An 18,993-nucleotide genomic window follows, 5' to 3' on the forward strand; every position below is an offset into this window, starting at 1 on the left:
GGAGAGGAAGAGTAGAAGCAGAAAATACGGGATGTGTATCCCGGCACACACCTCACCAGAGCAGGTGCTTTCTGATGCCTAACCTTGGTCCCATCCGCTACAAACACAACTCCCTCTGGCCTTAGCTTCTCCATAACTGATTTGGGTCCAGACCCCCAGACTCTCCTGAAAGATCCAGCCAACATGGGGGCAACCGCTGCCACCCTTTCTATTCTTCTCCACCCTCTCGGGGGAGTCCAAGTCACATGGCCAGGCAGATGGGGTGTCTCCCCCATTTTTGAGCCTTTTGGAGAGGGGAGCCCCACTGTCCCTCCCCCAGAGACACGGCTTAGGGCCTCTCCACACCCCTAGGTCTCCAGCCAGCAGAGTCAGGCCCCGAAATACCGTTGACTATGGGTGAGGACTCGTGCGCGTACACACACACACACAAACTGGCAGGACACATTTGGTCATGTTAAAAGACACGCAAGGCTGCCGCAGTGACACGAACCCCTCTAACCAATCTAAACTCATCTCCCTGCAGGTTACTGTCCCAGCGACCCCTCCACACACCCGCGCGCACACGCACACTNCCCGCCCCCCCCCCCGCGTGCTCTGATAAATGCTCGCACCAACGCAGGCGCACACTCTGGCGCGGGAGGCGCCCCTCCGTGTTGGGAAGCGGGGGCGGCGGGAGGGGCAGGAGACGCTGGCCCCACTCGCGGCTCCGCAGCTGTCGCGGTCGCCGCAGCGTCGGGACCAGGACCAGCGAAGCCCGCGGAGGAGCCGCGGTTGCGGCGTCCTCTCGGCGGCGCCGGGCGCCTGGAGCAGCGCCGGGACCCGCTTCAGCACCGCAGACAGCGCCAGCCGCTCCAGCCCAGCGTGGGACCCACGCGTGCCCAGCTCAGCGCCCGCCGGCCGAGGGCTCGGGTGCCTTCTTCCCTCCCGCAGACGTCCGGGGACCACGGCTCCAGGGGAAGACGTGGCGCCCCCAGCCCGCGGGATCGGGCGCACGCAGGACGGCCGGGACACCCCGCTGGGGATGCGCCGAGGGCCCCGTATTCGCGCTGCCCAGAGCTAGGGCTCTGCCCGGAGCCCATGAGCACCATGCGCCTGCTGACACTCGCCCTGCTTTTCTCCTGCTCCTTTGCCCGCGCCGCCTGCGACCCCAAGATCGTCAACATCGGAGCTGTGCTGAGCACGCGGAAGCACGAGCAGATGTTCCGTGAGGCCGTGAACCAGGCCAACAAGCGGCATGGCTCCTGGAAGATCCAACTCAATGCCACCTCCGTCACCCACAAGCCCAACGCCATCCAGATGGCCCTGTCGGTGTGCGAGGACCTCATTTCCAGCCAGGTGCCCACCCCCCCCCACCACGGCTCTCTCGCTTCGCAGCTCTTGCCCTTCCCCCACCGCCTCCCCACCATCCTCCCTCCTCCACCCTCCATCCCTCCTACTGTCTCAGTTTCATCCCACCCTTTCCTAGCTCTCTTAAGAGAGGACCCCTAAGCGAGCTGGCTGACTCTGGAAAGGGCTGGTCTCACTAGCAGCCAAACACCAGTTCCCCATCTTGCCACATCTCTCTCCCCCACACTGGTCACCGGCCACCCTGGTCAGTCGTCTCGAGGTTCCAGGGTTCTAGGACCTGACCGATGTGTGCAGACGCGTGGCAAGCATTTCGTGGTTTGCTTCATCACTGTGTCAGTGAGGGGTGGGTATCCTGGGCTTATGGGCAGAGGTGCTGTTCCAGCCACAAGCCCACACTATGCGCAGGTCTTTAAACAGGATGGGGCCTGGGGCCATCTTTGTCTCTGCTTCTAGACCTCCTTCCCCTCCTCCCTCCCCTTCCCCCATCCTTGGGTTTGTCTGAGATGGGAAATGGCCCAGGTGTTGAAGCAGGGTTTTCCGGAGGGTGGGAACGGGAACTGTGCGTGTGGGAGGTGTCAGGGCCCAGCGTGGGAGCCGCTGACAGCCAGAGCTGCGGGGGAGGACAGGACTCCTAGGATTTTGCCTGTCAGAGCTGTCCGCCCCTGTGCAGTGCTGCTTGCTGAATTCCAATGAACCCACGGGATCACTGCAATGCAGTGCTTTATGTAAGAGTCAGGGCCGACACTGGGCCAAATGATGCTCATCCCTGCTCACCTGACAGACACCACATCTGTGGACATCAGTGGAGAGGCACACTCACGCAAGCACACATTCACATCTGTGTTTGTGTAGAGATACCTAGACTTACGTTAGCACACACTCATGCACATCAGCGTTACACGCTCACGCACACACACGGACATGCAGAGCTTGGCACACCCAGGTGCACATGCAACGCATGTGCTTACACACATGGGCTCCATCATGCACACACATGCACCCACACATATGGGCATGTTGGGGCATACATTTATACACATGCATATTCCAGCACGTTCTTGTGAACACCTGCATGGTCACTCATGCGGACACAGACCGGACACTTTTGGGTGCAGACTGGAGGTGAGGGCCGGGGGGGGGAATAGACAGTCCAAACAGCTCCAACTGCAGAGGCTGGGGCTGTGCTTTGCCCAGAAATCCCCCCTCCCCGCCTCACGAGCCACCTGCACGCTCCCAGCCCCAAGCACTAGAGATAGGACTGGGTGAAGCCTCTGTGGCCAGCAGCTGAGGTCACATGTCCCATCTGGGATGAGGGAGAGACGTGAAGAAGTGGAGTTAGAGAGTCCAGTAGGGCTCTTTCTGGGGACCCCCCCCCAAACGCACAGTTACGCTCTCTGTGAGCGTTGTTCCCCCGGACAGCAGCCAGTGCCAGGAGCGAAGGTGACGGCAGCAGCTGCCTCTAACTGAGCACACCCTATGGGCAAGGGCTGTGCCAGCACGGCCGCCATCACCCCCACAGTGTGGGGCCGGAGCTTGCCCCCCCGCCACCCCACGTGCAGGAGGAGGTGGGCCCTGTGGCTCAGAGAGTGGAAGGCGGAGTTGGAACAGACACAGGTCCTTCTAATGTGAGGGTGGCAGGGAAATGCTCAGCCATCTGCTCCCTGCCACCACTTTTTCCCTGCCTTGGAGGACTGAGCCACTGGCTTCAGACCTGCCTGCAGGGGCCATGGTCTGGGCAGGAAGGTAGGCTGCACCTCCCCCCCCCCACCTCCCTTCCTTTCCTTGAGGGAGGGTGTGGTCTGCTCAAAGTCAGGACTGGGTCTTGTTCAAACTAGGCTGAGCTCAGCCGGCCCCTGGAAGACACCTGCAAAGCGCTAAGGCTCCAGGGACTCCTCGCCTGGCCCCTGCCGATAGAGCTCCAACTGCAGTATAAGATGCAGACATTCTAGATCAGCTCTCAGTTTCTGGAACACTGGCCTCTGCACCCAAGAGGAGGGACAGTGGGTGGCATGGTGTGCTTGTCAGCATGATGCTGGACCAACGACTCTCACCAGCCTGTGCTGGGGGTGATGTGTACCTCCTGGGACATCACAGGAACAGTCCTTGCCCTCCCTTTCAGGGTCTCCATACCCACCCCAGGAGTGCCCCTCCAGTGCAAGGGGGGAAGGGAGGCCCCAGGCAGGGGAAGCGCAGGGGAGGGGTCCGTCACTTCCCTGTGTGTCCTGTCTGCCCCCTGGAGTCCTGCTCTGCCTCTGACTCACCCCTTCAATTGTTTTATAGTCTGAGGGTGGTTCTAGGGTCTTGTCCCCTTGCCTGGGGGTGTGCACCCCTTGGGCTGCATGTGTGCACAAATGGTGCCCCTGGATCTCCCCGCCCCTGGCCTGCTGAGTTCAGCCTCTGCTGCTCCTGGGCAGCCAGCTCCAGGGCAGCGCCCATCCCACCCTCACCCCGACTTGTGCTGACCTTGTCCCCTGTGTCCACAGGTCTACGCCATCCTAGTTAGCCACCCACCTACCCCCAACGACCACTTCACTCCCACCCCCGTCTCCTACACAGCCGGCTTCTACCGTATCCCCGTCCTGGGGCTGACCACCCGCATGTCCATCTACTCAGACAAGGTAAGCCTGACCACTCAATGGGGACCCAGCTGGCTCTGTTCCTGTGTTCAGACCCAGTGGCTGAGTCCTGCAGCCCAGGGCCACTGGCAGCTGCCTTGGGGAGAGGGAGGAGGGCGGAGGCACTGAGGTGCTCAGACAGTGGGCTCTGGGCTCAAGGGGCAGCAGGGTGAGACATGAGCTCATGCATTCATGCATGTTCACACACTCAAACCCACACACAGAGCCTCACACACACAGACTGACACACACACACATACACACCGATACACATTCTCCTAGCACGCAAACTCAGACTCACACAGATTCACAGATACAAACCCATACATTCACACCAAGTTCACGTGCACACACAAACACATTCCCATGAACACTCAGGTGTTCTTACACACATTCACACATTGCACACTCACATGCACACTCACACCACGCACACTCTTACAATACCTTCACACCATGTTCACATGCACACACAAACGCATTCCCATGAACACTCAGTGGCGCTTAACCATGCTCTCACACATGCACACTCACACCATACACACTCATACTCACATACACTAACGTGTTCACCGTCCCACACACTCATGCTGCATCACACACACTCACAGGCACACTCATGCACTTATACTCAGGCCGACACACACACGTACACTCATTCTGGCAGGTGACAGGCACCAAAAACAAGCTCTCGGAAGCGGCAGACGTCCCCGCAGGCCGGGAGAGGGACAGACGGGTGGATTTTGGAGAGCTGGAGGGGTCGCTGCCAGGGGAGGAAAAGCCTGGAAGGGGTGCACCAGGCAGCCATGAGGTTGTGGGTCCCGGTCCTTCCCGCTGCAGGGCACAGGTGTAAAAGATGTCCGCTTGTGTGCAGGGTAACAGAGGAGGCAGCTCATGGCAGGAGAGGCTAGTCTGGCGTGTGCAGGCCCTGGGGCTGCAAGCACCACTACTCAGCAGCATATAGGACCTTTGTGGTCCCTGGGTGGGGAATAGGGGTCTGCCTGGAGCCATCCAATCCTGGAGCGGCCGCTGGAAGAGCCAAGAGGTCACCGAGTTGGTATCCCGTAGAGGTGGGGAACTCGTTCTAGGTCACACAGCTCTCCCACAGCGTCTGCCCATGATTCTGGGAGGACTTGTCAGCAGGGGATGCCAAGAACCACGAGGAGGCTAGATAAAGTTCTAGATAAAGCTGCCTAAGGCACAGAGGTCATCCCGGCCAGGGCCAGGGGGGTCTGGGGAGTCAGAGGTGAGGGGAAAGTGAGGCCAGACCCAAAGTGTCTCCAGGAGGCCCCCAAGGGAGGAAGCCAGTTGGAGGCTGGAGCAGCAGCCCTTTCCTGAGGCTCCGGGAGCCCCCGTGTGTAGCTGAGACACACAGACTGTTCAGATGCACTTAGCCCTCCGCTGCAGAGAAGTGGGGGATCCTTTCCTGTGCCCTCCATCCTCCTTAGCTCTCTGGCACCAGTCCCCTCCTACGCAGAAGGGAGGAGCTGTGCTCTACCCAGAAAAGCGGCTGGGAGGAGGCGCCATCTTCCCAGGGCAGAACCCCGGCCCAGCTTCAGATTGTGGCCCAACTCCCTGGTCCAGCGTGAGGTCAAACCTAATGACCGAACCTCACAACTCGGCCCTGGCCCCACTCATGGTCCCAACCCACTGCCAATCTGTGCCCGACACACGGACTGGGAAGGCCCGGGTCAGAGCCAGTCCACGACCCCAAATACAACCCCCTTGCAGCCGCGTTGGCAAGCGGATGAGGGCCAGAGGCAAAAGGGCATTCTTGCACTGTGGTTCCAAGGCGCTGCCCCCCGGGCCACAAAGAGGGAGCAGGTGGGAAAATGGTGTGCACATCTCTGAGGACCACGAGATCAGCAGGGGCTAGTGTTCCCTGGGTAGACGTGGAGGAGCGAGGCTGAGGAGGGCAGAGCCCGCCGCACACTCCTGTCCTGTCGTGCCCCATCCTGGCAATTATAGGCACACACACAGAAGTAAGGCAGGGTCAGCAAGCAATCACCTGTAGACTTGAAGACAAGAAGTATTTAGCCCCAAATAAAGGCTTTCGGCACACGCTAGGGTTTTGTGAATTTGGGAAGGAGCCCCGCGGAGCCCCAGTAGGGATATTTGAGAGGCTGCCGCAGGGGCTGGCAGCCAGGGGAGTAGGGGAGCTCATCTCAGGGACAGTTCCAGAGACCTAACTAATGCCGGTCAGGGTGCTGCTGGGCAAACCCCCAGCTTCTGTTTCTCCGATTGGATGGCGTGGGGTGGGGGGAGAAGCCAGCAGTGGGAGACGGCAGTGGGAGTGGGGCTCCTGGCTCTGGCAGGTCACCCAGTGGTGTGAGGGTAGAGCTGGGCGGAAGCAGGGTCCCCGGGGTGTGGAGGGCAGCCTGGGCGAACGCCGCCCGGCGAGGCCCCTCAGCCCTCCCGTGTCTCCGCAGAGCATACACCTGAGCTTCCTTCGCACGGTGCCGCCCTACTCGCACCAGTCCAGTGTGTGGTTCGAGATGATGCGTGTCTACAGCTGGAACCACGTCATCCTCTTGGTCAGCGACGACCACGAGGGCAGGGCCGCGCAGAAGCGCCTGGAGACGCTGCTGGAGGAGCGCGAGTCCAAGGTGAGGCCCGGGCCGCGGGCGGGGGGAGCCGGAGCAGGAGCCGAGGAGCCGGAGCCGGCGCGCTGCCGCCGCTGTGTCTGTGGCCCGTGTGTGCACACCCTTTCTTTCCATCGTGCATGGTCAGCACCACTACGTCTGGCGAGCGCCCGCCCCAGCCTGTTCTCGGCTCATTTCACTCGCTTTGCCATTAGTCGAAATCTCCTTCGTGTCAGTCCCTGCGGGGCGAGGGCAGGACCACCTGGAGCTCCGCAAACACCCCGCCCCGCCCACCGCAGCGCCCTCCTCCTCACGGGGCTTCAAGGCCCGCCCCCGGCCCCCGCGCCCCCACCCAGACCCGTGCAGTTCCGCCCCCTGGCCCCCCGCAGNGGACCCTGAACCCTCCCTCCCTGGATTCCAGGACCTCGCCTCCCCTGCCGCCCTCCCCCTCTCAGCTGCCCATTGTCCTCACCAAAGCTCATCCACGGACATCTGCCACCCCCTCCCCTCTTCCTGGGCTCTGCCCCCTTCAGGCCTCCCGCTCCCCCCATTGAGCCCAGGCCCCGAGGCTGTCCCCTCCTCACTCCTACCAGGGGGCTGAGCTCTGAAGTCCTCCAAGAGACCAATTACCCTCCTGGCTCTAGGCACAGTGACCAACAGCCCCAGCCTGGCCCCCACTCTGTGGGGTTGCAGAGAGAGCAGAGTGGCAATTTCTGGGGGTCCAGGTGACCCCCATCCCCTTCCTTGCCTACCCCCACTGCCAGCTTGAGGAGGCCCAGGGTCCCGCCTTCACCCAGCCCAGAGCCCCGAGCGCTCAAGACCTGTGCCATGGCCCCTGAGTTAGGATGGAGGCCAAGCCGCGCAGAGAGGGAGGGAGGCCTAGGCTGGGGCGGGCCCTGGGAGGCCAGACCAAGGGGGTGGCGGGGAGCATGTTTTGTCTGTGAATTCAGAGCTGGCTTCAACCAACTTAGTGTCAACCCCAGGCCCCTCATAGGCCCCTGAAGGGAGTAGAGGGCACCGGCTGGGGTGGGGGAAGCCAGAAGGCAGACTCAGAGGGTCCTGGGGGGTCCTGCTGTGGGAGACCGGCTGAGTGTGAGAGGGAGGGCTGCCTACCAGCGCCGTGGGCCCCACTCCTCCCAAGACAGCTTCTGCCAGCGCCTGGCAGGCTGGTCACCTCCTGGCATGCCCACCAGTGGCCGCACACACACACTTACCGGCCATGTCCCCACACACCCACCCACGTGCACCCCTGCTCACAGGGACATGTGGGCATTCCCAAGACAATCCTCTCACACTTCACATCTCCCACCACAGCCTGAGACCGTACCTGGACACGCACACAGGCCTGTAGCCCATGGACACACTCACCCCACCAACTCACACACACACGCACACACACAAGTGCGCAGATGGCACTGGCCCTCATTTCCCCACCAAAAAGCTTGTGTAGACGAACAGTTTCACACAGATGCCCGCAGACGCACACCACCCCCGTGGGCACACGTCCGTGCACACGCGCACAATCCTGTCACGCTCACTGTCCAGTGCACACGTGGGCAGACGGGTGTGCATACACCCATCAGTGAGAACAGGCGCCAGGGCCTCTAGGGGAGACAGAGGGGAGGATGCCAGGAGGGGAGGGACAGAGGGGACAGAGCATGAGGGAGGGGCTACTCACCCCCCTTTCAGGACTGCCTGGGGTGGGGCGGGCACCACTGGGACCACATAGCAGGTGCATGGCAGGGGTGGGGGAGGCAGGTGGGACCCCAAAGGGACACGTTTGGTATGGACACAGACAGGGCCGCCCTTTCTCCCAAGTGTGACCTTTTCCAAGAGCACAGCTCCGTGGCCGGGAGCCCCAGTGGCCCCCGTGTCCCCTTGTCCCCCGCACTGCCCTGGCCCCCAGCCCCGCGCGGGCCTCGGTGTTTGCGAGCTCCAGGTACGTGCCCGTCTGCAGACGTGCCGAGGAGGTGGTGTGGTTGCTTTCGCGCCGTCATTTTCAACCGTTTATAATCTTCTTCTGTGTCTGCATATTTTCTCTGTGCACATTATTCATCAGAGTAAAAAAAGGAACTATGAAAACCTCGACCAACTGTCCTATGACAACAAGCGCGGACCCAAGGTATATATGCATGGACGTGCACGCCACCCACCGACTAGGGAGCCCTGGCCTCCAGTGCCTCGGCCACTAGGGCTGCTGTCGGCCCAGCTGTGCTGAGCCGCAGGCCTGAGCCTTGAGGAGAGTGAGGTCATGAGGCAGGCAGCTGCAGGCAGGAGAGGGCAGGAGCGGGCCGCCCACGGTGGCCTCAGCCTTGGCCTGCACCGAGAAGCAGGCACGGCCGGCCGCAGGAGGAGCTGCTCTCCGGGAAGTGCATGCGAATCTCTGGGACCCCCAGGGTTTCCTCGAGGAACCCAGGAGGGAGCCCGCCCACCCAGCTGCCCGCCTGCCCCTGTCGGTCCAGCCGCTCCTGCAGGGGCCTGCAGGGTCAGGCCTGAGAGGATCTCCCGTGGTTTTGGAAAAGTCGGCCCTATCTCTGCTCCCGGTTGCATTCCAAAACTCTTTTCTGTTTCCTGTCCGCTGCACGCATCCTTCTGAGTCTCGGCCCACTTCAGCTTGCATGCTCAGTGCAAAAGTGAGGACAGGAGAGAGATGGAGCGAGCGCAGGAGAGCGAGCAGGCTGAAGAAAGGACAGCAAGCGAGGCCAGGCCAGGCCAGGCAGGAGCCAGGCAGGCAGGTGCACAGTGCAGGTGGCAGATGCAGGCCGCGGTGGCCCTAGCTAAGCTGCCTCTGGGCTCCTAGCAGCTGCAGCCCGACTCTTGCCCCTGAGGCGCTCCAGCCCCTGCCCCAGCTGTGTGCTGACACTCTCGCTCACACCGTAGGCTGAGAAGGTGCTGCAGTTCGACCCGGGGACCAAGAATGTGACGGCCCTGCTGATGGAGGCACGGGAGCTGGAGGCCCGGGTAATCATCCTCTCTGCCAGGTGAGTCTGGGCTGGGCCCCTCCCCCAACCTCACCCAGGCCTGCACCTGGGCCAGGGGCTCTGTGGGGCTGACGCTGAGTTTCAGCTTCCAAAATGCCATTGCCGAGGAGACCCCCCCACACCCCTCCCACCCCCGCCACGTGCACCCGGAGACTTGGCCTATGCAACATCCTCTACCTGTCCCTCCTTTCTCCTTCCAGTCACCTGTTGCTGCTTGCTCTGACATGGGAGATGGAGAAGTCCCTGCCCTCAGGAAGGCAAACATGGCCCAAGGGGATAGATGTGACCCAGGACTCTGGGAGCCGGGCTCAGGGAAGAAGCCCAGGGAAGGGACATGTGGGTACCAGGGGAGAAGGCCACAGCAGGGAGCGAGCCAGAGTCCTAGGACAGAAGGATTGGAGCAGTTGGAATGGGCAGGAGGAGAAGGGAACTAGTCAGGGACCTGTGGAAACCAGGTTGCTGCCAGCCAGGACCTCCACCTTGACCTCGGAAATGAGACCCCCAGCACACGGCTGCACACACACTATCTGCAAATGGCTACATTCCCCTGGGAAGGGAAAGTCCAGCCCCCCTGGACTAGGAAAACGAAGAGCCCTGCCCCATGGCACAGCCAAGAGGGCCTACATGGACACACCCCAGTCTGCCCTTTCCTAGAAGCACTGCTGGGCTCCAGCAGAGTGGAGAAAGACAACAGGGGTCACCCTGCCCAGAGGAGTGTTCCCCAAATGCTGCTGGCCGGCAGACTACAGAGAGGAAGCCGTACTCTGAGTTGCAGGGCAGGTGTCCATTTGGACATTCAGTCAACAAACCCCTGACACAGAGCCAGGTGCCCCACCTCCTGGTGCTGGGGAGGGTGGGGCTAACCAAGGCTCCTTGGGCGGGGAGGCGGGGAGCCCTGCGCTTTCCGCAGCAGCTGGGAGCTAATGCCCCTCTGCCCCTGTCTTATGGTGGCTAACTGGTTTCACACCAACCATCCAACCGTGGGCGCTGCGGAGAGGGCTCCAGGAGAAAGGGTTAAGGACGGGCCCAGGCGAGGTCAGGGGGCTGCCCCATCCCTCCCGAGGCAAGCCCCACCAGATCCTCCCGTTTGATTTCCCGATTTGTTTATACTCCCCCTCATTCATCGTGGGGCTTGAGAGAGGTTCAGTGGATGTGGTAGGATCAAAGAACGGGTGGGTGGGTGGGTGGACAAGTAGACAGACAGATGGACAAACGGACAGTCAGCTAACAACCGGAAGGCCCCTTCAACCAGCACAGAGCAACCCAAGGAACTCAGTATGCCAAAACAGATGTTCAACTGTTGGGCACTTTTACAAAGGATGAGGTCACAGCAAACTAGACCCGCTCAGCCCTCACCTTGTCACCAGAGTGGCCACAGGACACAGGCCAGAAGCCATCCACAGAAGCCCACCACACCCAGGTCCCAGCAGAGGGGTCTCCACCATTTATCCTGTGCTCAGTGAGGTCCCACACCGCACCCTGAGCCCCCACCCCCCGAGCGCGGGCTGGGAGGGGCTTGGCCTGTGTTGCCAGCCCCCCCGGCTCAAAGACAGGTTTCGCAGGTGTGTCTCAGGAGAAGGTCAGCTCAGGGCAGGCGATGTGGTCACATCTGACAGCTGCACACGCCATGCACACATGCCGACATGCACACAAACCACGTGTGCACCACATGCACGCGTGCTCACGTGCACATCACACACACGTGCAAATGCCATGTACATGCCATATACAACATATGCCACGTGCGCACATACAAGCACGCATCACACACGTATCCTGTAGACACGCACCATATGTATGCACGCACCGTACAGTGCACACATGCACACACTGTACCGTACATACATGCACACAAGACATTCACACGCACATGCACATGCAGGCGGGACCCCACATACACCGCACACACTATACAGACATGTGCACGCCTATATACACGTGCACACGCACCGCACATGCATGTGCTCCATGCCAACACGCACAGGGCACGCATGTAGTCATGCACGCACACACCGCATGCGTGCACCTACCCCACGCGTGCACACACACCGCAACAAAGGCAGAGCATCCCTACCAACCACGCGGCCCCCAGGGCCCTCTCGCATCCACACAAGGCCCCTCCCGGGACTGTGAAGACTGGAAGGGACCCCTCCCCTCGCACCTGGGCTCCTGGGCACAGAGACGCCCGAGTTCCATGACGGAGGGCCACCGGCCGCCCAGCTCACCCAGGTCCCCAGGAGCCAGGGAGGCCAGGGGGCGGCACACACCTGGCACTTCCGCCTCACATGCGGGCTCCTCCGTCGCGAGGGCCTGTGGGAGCATTTTGTGCAGAGCCTCCTGAAACCAATCTTAGTTTTTGAGCAATTTTCCCCGGAGTGCAGGGGGGTCGTTTCTCAAAGTCCATTTTCATCTTCCGGAGATTGCCTTTTCTGGAACCGATTACTTCCCTAAAACAGTTTGACGGGTTGATCAGGATTTTGCCTACAACTTTTTACTAGTGATCACGATTCATGCAGACAAGCACAGGCGTGCACCCTGTCCCCTCAGCCAAACGTCCCGGACCTGAATCTTGTCACACAGACGGGCTTCTCTGCCAGCTCCTGCGGGCAGCCTGGGCCCCTCCAGGCGTGTGCTGGCTTTGCCGGGCAATCCTGGCTGGAGGCTCTCCTTTGTCATGGGTGTGGTGCTGCCCACCACGGGGCCCCTCTCTGGGTGTGGCTTCCATCTGACAGGAGCGTGTCATGTAGAGCAGACACTGAAGGTCTACATTTCCTCATTGGCTAATCCTTGAGAAAATTGGGGGCAGACCCCTTAGGGAGTCTAGAGTCACCTCGGTTTCCAGACTCAGTCATTGTGAAAATAACCCAACACCCCGACAGTCTGTCCAGCCCCTCTGTACCCTGCATTAGCAAAATGCCAGCTGTGGTCTAGGCCCCTCGGGGGCCAGGTCCAGGCTGGCAGAGAAGGGAAGGTGGGAGCAGGGGGAGGACCCCCAGTGGCCCCCATAGCCCCACCAGGCCCAGGGTCCTTGTCCTGACGAGGAGAGCCCTAGGGGACCAGGTGCAAAGGGCTCACCTGTAAGGACACCCCGAGAGCTCAGGATCACACGCGCCTCCAAGCCAAGGCCCTGCACTGCGTCCTGCCACCACCCCAGCCCTGGGCGGCAGGACACGCACAGCTGCTGGACAGCCTGAAGAGCTGGAGCAGCGGCTCTCGGCTCTGGTCTCTCTCCAGCGGCTTCCTCTGCAGTGCAGAGGGCAGTTCCCAGGCACTGGGTCCCACCAGCATCTGACCAACCTGGAGCGTCCCCGGCCCCTCATCTTGCGTGTGTGGCTGTGGAGAACCAGAGCGGGTACGGCTTGTCCGGGAGGTTGGCAGGAGCATGGCCCTGCGGTGACTGTCCACACACAGACCGAAGTCTGCCGATCAGCATTACTTGTGTGCGTTGGGTGCCTTGGTTTCCCCTCCTGCCACAGGGATAGTACTGATGTCTGCGGCATAGGGATACCATGATAATTAAATGCGAGAGTCTGTGTAAAGCGCTCAGAGCAGTGCCTGGCACCTGGTGAGCAAGTGAGCAATCAACAATGACCCCTTACCGCCGGGAGCACCCTGACCCTACTCGCCAAGGCAGGAGGCCAGCAGGAGAGGCTGGAAGCTCTGGGGGTCCGGGCCCCATTACCCCATCCCTACCCTCCACACCCTCCCCTCACCTCTGTAGCAGGGAGAGGGGGAGGGTCCTCCTGGCCCACGTGTGGGCTGGCGATGCAGGCTGGTACTGGTCCCTCTGCACCATCACTGGACCCAGAAAGGGCTGGAGGTAGCGGTGTTGCTGGGCCTGTCACCTCTGCAGTGTCCCCAGGCCTCTTTCCAGGGGAGGGCAGGGCTGGGGGACAGAGGGCAGCAGGCCCAGGCTCCAGAGGAGGACCTGCGAACTGGGACTGGGAGCAGCCGTGGTCCGGCGGGGAAAGGCTACTGTCCTGGCCCGTCAGCCCCCTCTGCCCCACAGCGAGGACGACGCCGCCACCGTGTACCGCGCAGCCGCGATGCTGAACATGACGGGCTCCGGGTATGTGTGGCTGGTGGGGGAGCGCGAGATCTCAGGGAACGCTCTGCGCTACGCCCCGGACGGTGAGTGCTGGGTCTCTCCGGGCGCCTCCCGGTGGGCAGGGGTTCCCCACGGACTCTAAGCCCACCACACTCGCCCCAGGCATCATCGGACTGCAGCTCATCAATGGCAAGAACGAGTCAGCCCACATCAGCGACGCCGTGGGCGTGGTGGCCCAGGCAGTGCACGAACTCCTGGAGAAAGAGAACATCACCGACCCTCCCCGGGGCTGCGTGGGCAACACCAACATCTGGAAGACAGGGCCGCTCTTCAAGAGGTAGGCGGGGTTCTCTTCTAGGAGTGGGCGGGCTCCCTTCTAGAGGTGGGAGGGGACTAGCCTCCAGAGGTGGGCGGGCTCTCTTCTAGAGGTGGGCGGGGACTATCCTTCAGAGGTGGGCGGGGACTATCCAGAGGTGGGCGGGGACTATCCTCCAGAGGTGGGGGGGACTATCTAGAGATGGGTGGGGCACCCTTCTAGAGGTGCGCGGGGCTGTCTTCTAGAGGTGGGTGGGGCCTCACAGGAGATGGGAGTAGTCCTCTTCAGCAGGTGGTCCAGGGCAGCCTGCTGCTGCCATCCTACAGATGCAGTCATCTCCCCGACTTCCCTCCTCTTTCCCCTATCTCTCTCCCACCACCACCACCTCCATCTCCACTGTGCTAATCACCCACCTCATTGCCAACACTGACATTAAAGCTTCAAATGCCAGTGAAGTCGTGGCTGCCTCCACTGCTCCTGACCCCACCTTTTAACACTGCAGCCAACCCTGAGACCCACTCCAGCTACACAGGGTAGTTGACAACCCTTGGGAGGAGGCACTTGCTGCAGATGGGGACAGAGAACCCAGCAGATCAGACAAAGAAGCCCCCAAGGATGGGACCCAAGCCTGTAGAGAGCCAGGGTTGGCCAGATGCCCCAGTGGATGGCCACAAAGGGGCAGGAGTTAACTCACAGCACCCTGGACACTATGCCACTCAGCCCGTCACCAGACCCCCCCACCCCCACTAAATAGTAAACACTGAGTAGCATGTGCAGAACACGGTTATGGTGCTCACAACAGGAGCACAAACACAACTGCAGGTCTACGCAGCATATGTGCACAGACTCAGAGAGGCATGTGGTGTGCACACACACACACGTGCCACGCCTACGTGTAGAGGGGTGCATCCACACAAAGCTTACGTGTGCTCACATATATGGCCCCGTACACACATACACATGAGTGCGCCCACACAGCAAGACAGGACCTCAGCCCTACCTCCCCCGCTTGCTGGTGAGCAGGCTGGTGCATCCTGCCTGGGCTTACTCCTCCTCACTTGTTAAGCAAGGATGGCAGCTGGGAGGGGATGTCCCAACCCACAGAAAGCCCCGGATGGGTCTGGTGCTCCGGACCTGCCGGGCTGCCATAGCTGTGTTATCCGTCTGGCGCTGGCAGGCCGGGACACCATCACCAGATGCCTAGCATGAGGGTCTGACGTCCTGATCTTCTTTCTTGGGATTGAGGCAGCAGCAGACGCTCGGGCTCGGAAGGCCAGGGGGAGGGGGAGCGTCTGATAAGTCTGCCCACACTCCCCTCTGCAGAGTGCTCATGTCTTCCAAGTATGCAGACGGCGTGACAGGCCGCGTGGAATTCAATGAGGATGGGGACCGGAAGTTCGCTAACTACAGCATCATGAACCTACAGAACCGGAAGCTGGTGCAAGTGGGCATCTACAATGGCACCCATGTAGGTGGGGGTCATGAGGGGGTGGGGGCTGGGGCCTTAGGGTCCTGGGGCCAAGACCCCTGCGTGGCCACCCTCCATCTCATACTCCCACCCCCAGGTCATCCCCAACGACAGGAAGATCATCTGGCCGGGTGGAGAGACAGAGAAGCCCCGAGGGTACCAGATGTCCACCAGGCTGAAGGTGGGGAGCCCGCCACCCTGTGTCAGCATCCACACCCCAGACGCTCCATCCAGCTCCTCAGGCCCAGAGAGGGGACAGGGAGGCCAATGAAAGTGACTGAAGGAAGTGGGGAATGACCAGCACCTGGCTGCTCTAGCCTGCACCTGGCACCACAGAGGAAGCAGGGCGAGCAGGTGGAGGGATGAGAGGAAGCTGCCGGCCCCCAGTCCCATGGGCTCTCTCCAGGGCCTCTCCTGATGCAACTCCACTGAAGCCTAGGGAAGCCGTGTGGGACAGGTCTCTCCGGGGGATGAGCTGATAGGGGACAGAGGGACCACTAGGTGGTTATTCTGCGGACCTCAGCCTCAGCACTCTCCGTCCTGAGTCCTGGTTCTTGAGATGCCACTTCCACACCCCTCATCACCCTTCTGGGTAGTCCTAGCCAACGCCACCCCCGGTCTCACAGCCTCCTGACGTGACCGAGTCAAACCGTCCTTTTGGTCCCGTCCCCCACCGCTGGGCATTCCCCATAGCAGGCTGTTCTCTCCTTGGCTCTCTCCCTGGGCCTCTGGGAGCCCCTCCTTTGCTGGCCTTTCCCCTCGAAATTTCCCTTCCTTGCTCCTTTGAGCTCATGCCTCCTTCACGGTCATCATCCTTCACGACAGGCAGGGTGGGCTTTTCCAAAGCAGTTTGATACCTTGAATTGAAAAGTCTGAAAGTAAGAGCCCAAACACTGATGACCAGACGGTCCCATCCAGGCCTCCAGATGCAGACGGCTTTGTACAACATTTGTATGTTTGTTTGTTTGTTTGTTTTGTTTGGCTCGTCGATTTTTTAAAGGCACAAACATATTGCTTGTATAAGAGAAAAACATTTTTTTTAAAAAAAAGAAAAACATGATGAAAGTTTAAAAAGCAATAAGCCCTCAGGTGCTCCCAGTCCCCCTGGGGAAAAGTCAAAATGCTGCCCTTGCAGCTGAGACTCTGGTCGGCCCTCCCCTGCAGACCTGCCCTCCCCAGCGTGCCAGCAGAGGGTCCCTGTCAAACCGACCCCTGCCTACTCTGCGTGCCCAGCTCCAACATCACCTCCTCGGGGCCCTCGTCAGTGTGTTGCATTTGGTTCAGCCCCCCGTGTCCCTGTCCGCCCTCCCCACACCCAGGCTCTGTGCCTGCGAAAGACAGGGAGAAGAGAGAACACCAGCACAAGCCTCGAGGGGGCCCTGGGTTGAGAGGCAGGCTATGGGAGAGAGGACAGCGACCGCAGAGGAAAGAGGAGGGGAGCAAAGCTAGGTGGTCAAATGCTCACTGCTGAGGAGACTGAGGGCCAGGAGAGGCCAGGTGACCAGATAAGGGTGATCCTTGTGTGTCCCAGGCCCTGTGCAGACTTGGAGTGGATGCCAGACACGCCCCTGTCCTCATGGTGGGCAGTGGAGGGCAGGGTGCATGCTCTGGGCTGGGACAGGGAGTTTTTCATCCCTGAGAAATCAGAGACGGTGCTGGGAAGACTGGACGTTCCAGCAGGCTCTGATGGAGGGAGTGAGGCATAAAGCAATACCCCAAAGACAAGTGGCCAAGAGGAAGGGACAGTGTTTCAGAAGGCCATGAGTAGTCTGGGGACCCTCCCAGGCACAACAGGCAGATGTTGCTGACGATGGCCAGGGAAGATGTGGAGCTGAGCAGAGGGCAGCGGCTGGAGGTGGGGGGACGTCAGGGATTTGGAGGGCCTCCAGGGGAGTCTGGGAGCTTAGGGTGGGTGGTCCAGGCTGGGTCTTCTCCCCGCCCCCCCAGATTGTGACGATCCACCAGGAGCCTTTCGTGTACGTCAAGCCCACGCTGAGCGATGGCACATGCAAGGAGGAGTTCACCGTCAATGGGGACCCCGTCAAGAAAGTGATCTGCACCGGGCCCAACGACACGTCGCCGGGCAGCCGTGAGCGCGGGGCTGGGGCGCAGGAGCGGGGCGAGGCGGGGCGGAGGGGCCGGGAGCTCGGCGGCGACGGCCCCTGCTCTCCCCACTAGCTCGCCACACTGTGCCTCAGTGCTGCTATGGCTTCTGCGTCGATCTGCTCATCAAGCTGGCGCGGACCATGAACTTCACCTACGAGGTGCATCTGGTGGCTGACGGCAAGTTCGGCACTCAGGAGCGGGTACGCGTGGATTGCTGGGTGCCACGAGGGACGGGTCCGGGTGGACGCAGTCTGGCGAGGGACCGGACCTGGGGTGGGCGGGGCCTGAGGGCTCGGGGGGCGGGGCCTACGGACTGGGGCGGGGCCTGGAGTGGGTGGACCCAAGAGCTGAGCTAGGGCAGGGGCCGGTCCGGGTCGCCGCAGCGGGGCTGACGGCGTTCGCGCGCCCACGGGCTGTATCGCCACGCAGGTGAACAACAGCAATAAGAAGGAGTGGAATGGGATGATGGGCGAGCTGCTCAGCGGGCAGGCGGACATGATTGTGGCGCCGCTGACCATCAACAACGAGCGTGCGCAGTACATCGAGTTCTCCAAGCCCTTCAAGTACCAGGGCCTGACTATTCTGGTCAAGAAGGTGCGCAGGGCCCCGAGGGGCTGGGGTGGGGTCCTAGGTGAGCCCGGACGGCGCTGACAGCCTGTCCACCTGCAGGAGATCCCCCGTAGCACACTGGACTCGTTCATGCAGCCCTTCCAGAGCACGCTGTGGCTGCTGGTGGGGTTGTCGGTGCATGTGGTGGCCGTGATGCTGTACCTGTTGGACCGTTTCAGGTGAGCGCGGCCCGGGGGCCGGACACCTCCGTCTGCGGGGGCGGCGCGGAGCCGGGCGCGGGGGCGGGGCGGGGCTGCCCCTCCCGTCCTCTCCCGCCCGCCCTCTGCGCCCCGCAGCCCCTTCGGCCGGTTCAAGGTGAACAGCGAAGAGGAGGAGGAAGACGCGCTGACCCTGTCTTCGGCCATGTGGTTCTCCTGGGGCGTCCTGCTCAACTCGGGTATCGGGGAAGGTGAGCCGCGCCCGGGCCGCATCCCGCTCTGCCCCTTCCCGCCTGCCGGGAGCTGACAGTCCTCTGCTCGCAGGCGCCCCCCGGAGCTTCTCAGCGCGCATCCTGGGCATGGTGTGGGCCGGCTTCGCCATGATCATCGTGGCCTCCTACACCGCCAACCTGGCGGCCTTCCTGGTGCTGGACCGGCCGGAGGAGCGCATCACCGGCATCAACGACCCACGGGTGAGGCCTGGCCGGCTGGGAGCCGGGGGCGTGAGGTCAGCGGAGCTCTGCCTCGGGTGGGCCCCGGGAGCAGCCGCGAGCCCTACGCTCTGACCCCGCAGCTGAGGAATCCCTCCGACAAGTTCATCTACGCCACGGTGAAGCAGAGCTCGGTGGACATCTACTTCCGGCGGCAGGTGGAGCTGAGCACCATGTACCGGCACATGGAGAAGCACAACTACGAGAGCGCCGCGGAGGCCATCCAGGCCGTGCGGGACAAGTGAGGGGGGGGCGGGGCAAGTGGGGGGGAG

General features: G+C 61.7%; 1 protein-coding gene across 9 annotated transcripts in view; it reads left to right on the plus strand.

The window, feature by feature from the left end:
* Positions 1–611: 611 nt before the first annotated feature.
* The window catches only part of GRIN1 (glutamate ionotropic receptor NMDA type subunit 1), a 24,500-nt gene continuing 6,118 nt past the window's right edge, over positions 612–18,993 (plus strand). For 4 of the 9 annotated variants that reach the window (XR_004626651.1, XM_034664865.1, XM_034664869.1 and 1 more), the window contains exons 1-16: positions 1,078–1,335; positions 3,831–3,965; positions 6,392–6,568; positions 8,604–8,666; positions 9,425–9,525; positions 13,535–13,656; positions 13,736–13,910; positions 15,213–15,357; positions 15,455–15,538; positions 17,305–17,446; positions 17,536–17,663; positions 17,893–18,057; positions 18,133–18,251; positions 18,369–18,481; positions 18,555–18,703; positions 18,805–18,962. Coding sequence is in view for 8 of the 9 variants with exons in the window: in XM_034664865.1 (XP_034520756.1) it covers positions 1,078–1,335; positions 3,831–3,965; positions 6,392–6,568; positions 8,604–8,666; positions 9,425–9,525; positions 13,535–13,656; positions 13,736–13,910; positions 15,213–15,357; positions 15,455–15,538; positions 17,305–17,446; positions 17,536–17,663; positions 17,893–18,057; positions 18,133–18,251; positions 18,369–18,481; positions 18,555–18,703; positions 18,805–18,962 (2,234 nt within the window). In the remaining variant the exon portion in view is untranslated. Of the gene's footprint in view, positions 1,336–3,830; positions 3,966–6,391; positions 6,569–8,603; positions 8,667–9,424; positions 9,526–13,534; positions 13,657–13,735; positions 13,911–15,212; positions 15,358–15,454; positions 15,539–17,304; positions 17,447–17,535; positions 17,664–17,892; positions 18,058–18,132; positions 18,252–18,368; positions 18,482–18,554; positions 18,704–18,804; positions 18,963–18,993 lie in introns of all 9 variants that reach the window. The other 5 variants (XM_034664866.1, XM_034664872.1, XM_034664870.1 and 2 more) reach the window with 3 other exon arrangements.

Source organism: Ailuropoda melanoleuca, chromosome 7 (assembly GCF_002007445.2).
Source record: "Ailuropoda melanoleuca isolate Jingjing chromosome 7, ASM200744v2, whole genome shotgun sequence".
Lineage (NCBI taxonomy): Eukaryota > Metazoa > Chordata > Mammalia > Carnivora > Ursidae > Ailuropoda > Ailuropoda melanoleuca.